At 34.2% G+C, this 10,687-nt stretch overlaps 1 protein-coding gene across 1 annotated transcript; it reads left to right on the top strand.

Moving 5' to 3' along the window:
• The first annotated feature begins 1,723 nt into the window (after positions 1-1,723).
• On the top strand, positions 1,724-10,382 carry rnaset2 (ribonuclease T2). Its single transcript, XM_028437219.1, has 10 exons — positions 1,724-1,891; positions 3,485-3,562; positions 3,817-3,871; positions 5,241-5,290; positions 5,483-5,540; positions 5,842-5,906; positions 7,245-7,358; positions 8,180-8,225; positions 8,316-8,390; positions 9,697-10,382. Exons 2-10 carry the CDS (start codon positions 3,492-3,494, stop codon positions 9,895-9,897), a joined length of 735 nt encoding a protein of 244 aa, XP_028293020.1. The 5' UTR covers positions 1,724-1,891; positions 3,485-3,491; the 3' UTR covers positions 9,898-10,382.
• Positions 10,383-10,687: the final 305 nt, after the last annotated feature.

Consider the following 10,687-nt stretch of genomic DNA (forward strand, 5'->3'; position numbering starts at 1 on the left):
ATCAGCAAACTTGCCTATTAGGGCTAATCTTGACAATGCAGACAATTTACCATGTGAATATTATGGTGGGCAAATAGCATAAGTGCACTAAACAATAATAGGGAGTTCTTTCCCGTTGCATATCATCAGTCATTACTTTTAACCACTTACCTACGGCAAGAACAAAAGCATTAACAACAAAACTTGCTTTGAAGTTAGAGTTTGCAATATTTATCTGTTTTATATTTCATTATTTTTACAGATGTTCAGGCTTTTACACCACATTAGTTTCACAAACACATTTGTAGCTGTAAAGCAAGTGGACGAAACCTTCTCCAAAGTTTTTTTCTTGATCTGCAAACGGGATTCATCTTGACTTGGTGCGTCTTCCACAGCGGGAGCATTCTGAACTTTGGCCAGTAGCTATTTATAAAACTACAGTTACAGCAAAACTATTCCTGACCCCATGAAGGAGATGCTAAACACATTTTTACATTTGAGACTAACTCGTATGAGTGGACAGCTTGAAACCCTTTGGAGAAGAAATAATGGAGACATGCACAGGGAGGGCTTGGAGAGTTGTTTGGGTGACGTAGACGGGCTGAGGGGGTACAGGAGGGCAAGGAACGTTTTTTTTTTTTTTTAAATCAAGTGTGGCGACAAAAAACTACGCAAATCACGGCATGTTTTGTTTTGTTTTTTGATGGGGATGTAGGTGTTACATCACAGTGCATCACTGGCTGAATATTTTACTGTATACTGATAGATATAAACACAATCTACTGTATAGAACAGGGAAGCACTATTCAACTACACTTGGGACAGGAACTCTGCACTCACCCCAGGTGACAAATCAAAATGTGTGACAAAAATCAGCCTTTAAGTAAATTGTGACTCTTTGTGTGACTGTAAACAATTCACAACAAGATTGCAAATTGTTTCAGGGATGAAATGCTTAAACAATTAAGTATTTTTTCCATTTTTCACAGTCTACAATCAAATTTTAGGTGAAATTAAACACTTTTGTGACAAACTCTTCAGAGTAAAAACAAATGTACAATTATGTGTTATGTAATTGGCGCCTTCTATATTCACTTCAATTCAAGTTTATTTATATCGCGCGCCAAATATAATAATAAGTCATATTCCATGAATTCCAAGTATTTAACCAATAATGATGACATTAACAGCATTGTCTAGAGTCACCTACACTGTTACTCTTCATATAATAAACATTTGAATAAAATAGAGAAATGTCAACTTTCAGTCACAGTTGCAAATGCTTACCGCTTTATTATTTGATATATGTATCTTGTCACTGTCTTGTGAAGCTGAAGAAATATTTTTAAAAAGATCAGATTTCTTCATGTTTATGAATTAACACATTTCAAGTAATTAGAGGAGTTGCAGTTAAACGATAATAGGAATAAAACAAAGTAGAATAGAATACAATCATTGTATTGTCATTGCAAAAAGTACAACGAAATTGCACATACCCATCCCAACAACATTCAAGTACACTTCAAAGATTCCAGCCACACAGACATAATTATCATAAAAACAACATAAGGTACGATAAAAAAAAAAGTCAATCAGTACAAATTATCATCCATATAAAAGTGGATGAGTAAAAATAAAATAAAATAAAATAAAATAAACTTCCTGTGTGAGCGCAAAGATACCGGAAGTGGGGCTGCTGGTCCGCCCTGTTAACAAAGCACGCACGCGTCACGGTCGTTGATGACGCAGTACGTACACGGCATGTGACTGGTTGTGAAAATCAGGCAGGGAAGCGGCTGACACACAGGAAACAACGAGCAGTAGTTTAAACAATAAACAACGTGTCACATCTGCGTTATTAAAGCTTGAAAACAAGCTACTACGAGTCCAACTGGGACGTAAAGAATCTCAGGTGAGCCTGTTTCACGCTGTATATTTGGTTAAAAAAAAACAACTTCCTATTCATTCTGAAGCTGAACAAAAGTCTCGGAAGAGCTCATTTGGCAAAGTCCAGCTGTGCTGTGTTTATTTATTACTACTGTTTAAGACATTATTCATTTACAGTTACTACAAAAAGCATGTATTTTAAGCGTAACTGTGCGTTAACGTTATGTTTTCTCTCTGAGGGAAAGACTATTAATGACAAGCCAACTTGTCCTTCATTGTTTCACTTTTGTTACTTTTATTGCTTTACTCAAGTTTTGCACTAATGACGCACAACCAATACATGTTTCCCTCTAGTTTTTAGTAGTTTAGCACTTTTTAGTTTGCTTGAGACTCTTTGTCTGTTAGTTTCTGTCTGTACAATGACAGACAGACACAAGTACTCAGTCACGTTACTGTAATTTAATTGAGTTGCTTTAATGCAGGGGTTCTGAGCTGGTCTCACCCTGGGACCCACATTGTGCCATAGTCATCAATCGCAACCCATTTTTTTTTAGAATTCAACCAACCAAATTTAGTTTTTCAAAAATAGATCTTGAAAACACATGTATGATTTTTCTTTTTAAAATAAATCGATATATTTTCCTGTGCAACATGAATTCCATAGCATGCCTGTCCTAAGAAGTTTCTTTCAAAACAAAAGACAAGTCCAACATGAGAGACATTAAGTAAGCCATTTATTTATTTTTGACCAGCTGTCCGTGACCCACCCAGTACAGGTCCGCGACCCACCAGTTGAGAAACACTGCTTTAATGGGTACTATTACATTATTCTGTATGTTTATGAATCAGTAATTTCACTTGTACTTAAGAACGTTTTAAAAGAAGTAAAGTTATTCAGTACATTTCTTTACCCAGCCATTACTGAGTAAATTATTAATTTTTTTATGTGTATTATTTTAACTTAGTTCTGATCCATGGTCTCTTCATAAACTGCTGATCTCACATTTGACATAACCCATATGTTCTTAGTCATTCTTTTTTATTTCTTTTATTCAATTTTAGAATATTCTTATTCTAAAAGCTAATGTATATATGTAATCCATAGGTTTATAATTCATTGGTCTGGTTTTTTTTTTTGTTTTTTAAATTTTTTAAATGAAGCCTTTTCTAACATTCCACAGTACAAAATAACTAGCTATACTTAGAGCCTGATAATGTATTTATTTTCATTTGAATTTAATTTATTGGAGTTATTTTATTTTTTAAAAAAAAGGAGAAAAAAAGGACTGTACTTTGACAAACATTTTTTATTTTTATCCAGATGCCTTTGTGGAAAATAAATTAAGTTCCAATTGTGCAAGATTTGGTCTCTTCCTTTTTAAGTTTATACATGAGATGTTGACTGTATGCAGGGGAAGATTTATTACCAAAAATACACATGGGGGTGAAAGTAACTAGTATACTAGTAGTATAATTTCAATCAATCAAGTACCAGTACTTCTACTTGAGTAGGATATATTCGTACTCTTTGCACCTCTGCCCATTTTGTAATGTGCGTCTTCTCTGATAGTCTCTTCTGGAATGAGGACAAACCTAATTCTGTGTTGTTGTGTTTCAGGTTCATCATGAGGCGCTACGTTCTTATTCTGGTCTGCCTGGCTGTAGCCACGTCCTCTGCATTTGTCATTTCGCATCCGTAAGTAGCTGTTGGTTTGTACATAACATTATATGAGTAGGTAATGTTTTACACACATTTTAAACTCGAGAACTGTTCATTGTGACTGGGTAAGAAGTGGACTTTTAATCGGAGGGTCACAAGTTCAAATCCAACCTGGGCCATCACTATAAGTTGTTAAACATAGTTAACCCTAACTGCTCACGTTCTGTGTCACATTAGATTAAAGCATTCGCTAAATGAAATTCTGATTTTTTTGTAATCTTGTAATTCAGGAACACATGGACCAAACTGATACTGACCCACAGCTGGCCAAGCACCTTCTGTTCTGTGAGTGTCTGAATGTATGCTGTACTTTATGATGTTGGTCTGGGTCATACACTTAACTTAAATATGGTTGCAGATTAAAATTTCTAAGTATTTTTCAAAGATTTTTTTTAATGTGCAGTCCATTTTTTGGGGGAATTTGAATGCTGAATTCAAACCTCAGTATCTAATACCCCCATTTTTATACCCAAGTGCAATCATTTTAACACAGCTATGCATGTTTTGTTATTGCAATTAAATAAAGGAATTTTATTTTACTGCATAATTGTGACCATCACCAGCCCTCCCTGAGGAAGGGTAAGAAACATTTTATTATGGGGAGGAAATAAAAAGAGATGGCGGTGTTACCCCTAGGTGGAGGGGGAAGGGAATAGGGAGGAAAAAGAAGGGTGATTATTTTATTGAGAGTGAGACATGAAGTTGTAGTAGAACATATTGTGCTTATTATGTTGTGTAATCAAGCCAGTCTGGTGACCAGTGTGAAGCTTAGGTATAATGGTGGTGGCTGTGGACAGAGGGAAGGAGTGACTGGTAATACCTAAAACCGGTATTTGGGATCAACATGTCTAAGGTTAAACCCAGTACGAGTTTTATCCCACATCCCAAGGCATTATCCCCTTTTTATTTATTTTTCAGTCTTGCGATCAACTTCTCATTTAAAACCATAATTTAAAAAAAAACACAGATATTCTTTGAACCTGACACTTAAAAATAAATAGAAACTCAACCCCACTCTTTTCTTTCTTCTTCTTTTCTTTTTATTATTTTTTTACTGTACTAGACCATTGATATTGCATCAGACTGCCTGCCATTACCTTTAGAAAGCTGACATGCAGGACAGAAAACCATTTAGACTTCTTCTGGCACATTTAAAATCATATTACTGTGTCACACATGTTATCTAGATGGCGTTAGAGGTCATAATAACGTGGTTATTTTTGAATAATATTCCTAATAAGTGAGATAAGGACAGAGAAGGCTACGCTGATGTTTGCCACAGTTGTGTTGTTTGCTGTGGCTGTTTCTTCTTAACAAATTATATTCTGCTCTTGTCATGTGACATCCAGTGTCCCAATCTTTAGTTGCATCGGTCGACTTTCAGTTTGTGGTCACATGCTTTGAGTTTGGAAAGAAACCTCACATTACTCATGACTCAGCACTTCAATGTTCTTTAGGCTTTTTTTGCAGAGTCAGACTTCAGAAATATCAAATAAATAAAATGAGTATTCAGGCTCTGGCTGTAATATAGACATAATAGACATTGTGTGTGGATACTGATTGTTCCTAAAGGATGGTCATTGACACATTTATTTGTCCTGTTACTTACAGCAGCTGATTGATAACCGATTATTTAATAACCAACTCATTTCAGATGGAACACTGTCATCCTAACATTAGCTACTGGACATTACATGGACTCTGGTAAGTTTGTTCTGTAAAGTCTATCTTTGTATTTTCACAGTTTTTTCTTTTGTTTGTATTATATAAAAAGCTTAACGTAACTGTCCACTTGATATAAGAATAAATTCCTCCATTGATCAGATTGATATATTCATTTCTTTAATACGTTTTGTCAGCAAATGGATAATGATGTTCTTTTTTTTTCTATTTTAGGCCAAATAAAGGACAAGCCTGCAATTCATCATGGCATTTTAATTCCTCAGAAATAGAGGTATTTATTCTGAACCCCAGACAGACTGACATTCTATATGAATTTGGCATTTGTTTGTACAACCAGGGCTATTGTAAAGCAGTTCAATAACAAACACAGAGCACGTTTCCTGTTTTCTAAATGGTCTTGATCATAAAATATTTTACTAACAGTAAAAGCAGAAACATTTCCATCAGTGTTTCTGATCACATACAATTTTTTTTTTATCCCTTCTTATGGAGCACGTGTCAAATTAGTTGTAATTATAATGAGAAAACTCCTCCTACATATGGATACAATAAGTGTGTTGTTGGTTTTGCAGGACCTGCTTCCAGACATGTTGAAAAGTTGGCCTGACTTGAAGAACCCCACATCAACTACATTCTGGTGCTGTCTATTCCTTCCTCACTTATCTTTATTATTGTTTAACAAGCTTTTAATTAAATTGTAATTGTAATTGCCATGAAAGTTCTATAAAAATTGTCAATTATAATTTCAAGCAAAAATGGGGATACACATTACAGTTCTATGTACAGTTTTACATATATGTAGTTAAAAGGGGTTCGGCTATATATCGCGATATTACGTCCCGCGATTCTCGGATCAATTCTAAATGCATCCATATCGATTTAATTTTAATTAAAAATAAAATACATATTTTATTTATGTATTTATTTATTTATTTTCTTTTAACCTTTATTTAACCAGGAACGTCTTTTCCACTGCAGGAGACATTGTAACTGCACAAAGAAGCGCACTGAAACCTGGGCATGTAGACCAGCTTGTGTTTTTTCAATAAAATCTAAAAAGAAAGGACTAACTTTTTGCATTTATTTGTTGTTCTAGGCATATACCTCAGTTAAGTTGCACTAAAGTCATGTTGCACTAAAGTCAAAGTTGGTTTAAAAGCCACAGGCAGATTGTGTTATTTTTTATTTTAAGTTGTTGGCACATGGCATGTTAAAGCCAATGTTTTGAGTGTAAAATATGCCGATAAAATATATTTCATACATAATGTTCTCATGAAGGTGTACACATGTTTCTTAAGTCACATATTTAAAAAAAAAATCACATTAATCGCCTTCTACTTTAATATCGGGATATGTTGTATCGTATCCTGACCTATGTATCGGGATACAAATCGTATCGCCAGATGCCAGGCAATATACACTCCTTAACAGCAATTATTAAAATATGTTTCAGATCAAGCTTTCTCACATTTTACCATTTAAAAAAAATAAATAAAAAAATCGAGGGGTATTCTGACACAAAAAAGGCTCAGAAGCCCACACCAAAAATATTAAAACCGTTATTTTCGTTGATTCAGAAGTCTAGCAAGGTAACCAATAGATAGGAAATAAATTAGATGATAGATATTTGTTTTTAGTGTTTTTTACAGCTGATGTATGACCCGTTATCATAAGAGATGCTAACAGAAAGCTAACACAAGAGGTTAACTTTTATTAGGCTATTTATTTCAGGCTCAGTAATTGTGATTAACTGTATTTGAACTTAATAATCTCGTTTTATTTACCTGTTTTGTCAGTAAAACAGTAAATAGACTTAATATTGTTGATAGTGCTCAATTGAAGAGTTTTAGAGCGCTCTAATTAGAGGTTGAGCTGCCGCATGAATTGGCATCTTATTGCATTTTTCACTTGTGGAATTGATTTTGTATAGAAATGATTAGATGAATAACCTCCTGCTTTTTGTTTGTTTCAACAGGAAACACGAGTGGGATAAACATGGCACATGTGCAGCTCGAGTGGAGTCTATGAACAGTCAGTATAAATACTTTGCCAAAGCACTGGAGCTGTACCATAAACTAGATTTATATAGGTAGGTACAAGGTACAAACACACATCCTCTCCAGCTAAGTGTTATAAGTGTAGCCGTATTTGGAAAAATATATTTGTGTTGTCATCGTATTGAAATTGTAATTGAGTTCAGATAATTGACTTTGTAATTGCAATTGGCATGGAAATTCTATAAAAACATGTAATTTACAATTTAATCGAACGCAAACCTGGGGAACCATGTTAGGGTTCTATGGCGTACACATGTGTAGTTAACAATTATTGAAATATGTTTCGGATCAACTTTAACTGTCATTTCTCTTGAGAATCATTTTACCATTTAAAAAAATGAAATCTAGGGCTATACTGACAGAAAAAAGACTAAATATTAATGCCAATATTTCAATTGATTAGGAAGCCTAACAAGGAAACCAAGAGACGAGAAACAAATTAGATGATAGATATTGTTTTTTAGTGTATTTACAGCTGATTTAAGACCTGGGTCAAACTGACTCGTTATCATAAGAGATGCTAACAGAAAGCTAACACAAGAGGAAAGATACGTTTTATGGGTTTATTAATTAAAGGCTCAGTAATTGTGAGTAATTATAATTGAAATTTAGTAATTGAAAATGGAATTGTAATTGACTTTCAGTGGGGAAAGGAAAAAAAAATAATTATTTTAATTGGAAAAAATGCTGGTCACCATAATGTACCGGTAATAAATATATATATATATATATATATATATATTTATAATTCAGTTGTAATTGAAAATGGATTTTTGAAGACGTAATTGTTATTTTAAAATGTTATTGATTCTGATTCTAAAATGAGCATGTGTGTGTGTGTACGGTATTGCAGCGTCCTGCAAAAGTTTGACATCATCCCATCTGAAAAGAACTACAATGTAAGCCTAATATTTTGTTTACATTTGTTTGTTCCAAAATAAAATACTAAAATAATGATAATAATCATGGTTTATGATGTGTATTCATAGTTGTCACAAATTGAAGGAGTGATTGAAAACTTCTACGGCATCAAACCCAAAATCCAGTGTCTACATCCCTCCAAGGTATCAATCAATCAATCAATCAATCTTTATTTGTATAGCGCCAAATCATAACCAATGGTATCTCAAGACACTTTACAGTAGAGCAGTCTTAAGGACGGACTCTTCATTTTATGGATACACACATATGCATATATACGTATATACACATACATATGTTTCCCACACCCAACTTGGATTCATCATGGCGGCAAGGAAAACCTTCTGTTAAGCAGCAGGAACCTTGTGTGGATCCCATTCCTATGATGAACAGCCATCCACGTTATGCTGTGTTGGGTGTGTGCAGAGAAAAGGGTGGAGACAGAGTTGTTGAGACTCTGTAACTCCACACTGAGGATCCCACGGACCTGCAAGACAAAAGCCAGAAGGAGTACAGGAGCAAACACACAAGGGAAGAAGCAGACATAGAGGAAGTGTTTGAGAGAGGAATGGGACCCTCTCCGGTCCCTCTCTAACCTAAATGACCTCTCTCTTAACGCCTTCTCCAACCTCTCCAACCTCTCTCCACCAATTAGAATGAACACACTTTTGTTTAAATGATAAAAAAATAAAAAATCATGTATTTTGGGGTTTTTTCTTGGTGTTTCATTCCAAGAATTGTGTGTGCATAAATGTGTGTCAGAAATGCAGAGGTGGCAAAAGTACTAGTCTTCAGTACTCAAGTAAAAGTATAGATACTTAATAAAAAATGACTGGTAAAAGTATTGACATTGCTCCCTTACTTGAGTAAAAGTTAAAAAGTACATGCTACTCGATGTACTTAAATAATAAAAAGTAAAACAAATGTCCCTTCAATAAAAGGATAGGGTTTATAAACCAGAATTTGTAGAATATTGATACATGGAAACAAGTTAAATCTGTTACCTTTGAACATCTGGAGAATTTATCACTCATTAGAGATAACGTTTATCAATAAAATGTGTTAAGAAAAAAAAATGCCAATGCTCAGTTAAACCCAGAGCAGCTTTGAGTTTAACATATTTAAAAACTTGAAAATATTAACCATAAAACTAAGGAACCTGCCAAACAGAAAAAAGCTCAAACTACCAACATTTTGTATCTTTTTATGTCATGGTATCATCTTCAAAGGTCTTAAAAGTAACGAGCCTATTTTTTAAAATGTAAGAAGTAGAAAATACAGATATTTGTTTTCAAAAAGTATCGAGTAAAAGTAAAAAGTTGCCAAAAAAAATAAATACTAAAGTACAGATACCAAAAGTACTTTGTTACTTGTCACTTGTGCAGAAATGTGTTTAAATGAATTGTATTCAGTCTGGTAGATGTTGATTCTCTTTGTTCTGTTCTGCAGGAGCCTGTCACCCAGATTTTGGGACAAATTGAAATCTGTTTCCAGCCTGACTTCACTCCTGCGGACTGTACAAAAGAGCTCTCTGTGGAAGATAAGGCTACTGTTGGGGATGTTAACGCTTCTGAGCTTAGCGTGTGTAGCCATACTGTGCCAGTGTACTACCCACCCCACACTTTCATGAAGTACAAAGGAACTAACTGAAGTCAAAAACGCAATACAGCACTTCTTTTTTTATTATTATTACCAGCTGTTAAATCAAAGGCATTGTTTCCTCGATTGTACTGTGATATATGTTAATCAGTGTTTACATTTACAGCATCCACACTGTTATTAATAATGGAAGGAATCACATATATAATCATATTGAACAGTATATAATATATTTTTGTTGGTACCAACATTTTTCAATGTGTGTCTTAACAAAAAGCTTGAAACCTCAGTGTACTTTTTTTTTTAATCGTGTCTGGAAGTTTTGGTGGAAGAATTTGGCTGTTTCTCACACAGATTTAAGCCTCTAACAAATCAGTGTCAGTTGAGTTTCAGCCTTCATATGAAACTGAAAACATGTTTCTTTCTATATTTGGTCATGCAGTTTTTTTTTTTTCTTGGGTAACGAATGAAATGTATGTGTCAACTTCAGTTGGTAATCTGTATATGAGAAAATAAATCAATTAATAAATCGTTAATTGTCATTGTCAAATAAATATCACAGCGAAATTTCGTTCAGAGGATCCATACACTGCATGGCAGCAAATGGAATAAAGTGTGAAAAAGGTGCTGACACAAATGCAATGTAATAAAAGATCATTACAATAGCATGACGGACAAATAATCAAGAAGAGCAGTAAAATATGAGACGTAATGTTTTTGTTTACCGATGTGGGAAAAACATGTTTTATAACACTCTTATGTTTCAGCCTGTCTGTGTCACTGTGGCCACGTCTACTCTGTGTATTAATATTAATATTGTGATCTCCTTACAGAGCCTTAA

The sequence above is a fragment of the Gouania willdenowi genome, chromosome 3 (genome assembly GCF_900634775.1).
Source record: "Gouania willdenowi chromosome 3, fGouWil2.1, whole genome shotgun sequence".
NCBI lineage: Eukaryota > Metazoa > Chordata > Actinopteri > Blenniiformes > Gobiesocidae > Gouania > Gouania willdenowi.

Bases quoted from the DNA above. Each gene is read 5' to 3' on its own strand.
- rnaset2 (XM_028437219.1), top strand. From the start codon at position 3,492: ATGAGGCGCTACGTTCTTATTCTGGTCTGCCTGGCTGTAGCCACGTCC. The intron at 5,291-5,482 runs GTAAGTTTGTTC...TTTCTATTTTAG, and splicing joins TGGACATTACATGGACTCTG to GCCAAATAAAGGACAAGCCT. The intron at 8,226-8,315 runs GTAAGCCTAATA...GTGTATTCATAG, and splicing joins CATCTGAAAAGAACTACAAT to TTGTCACAAATTGAAGGAGT.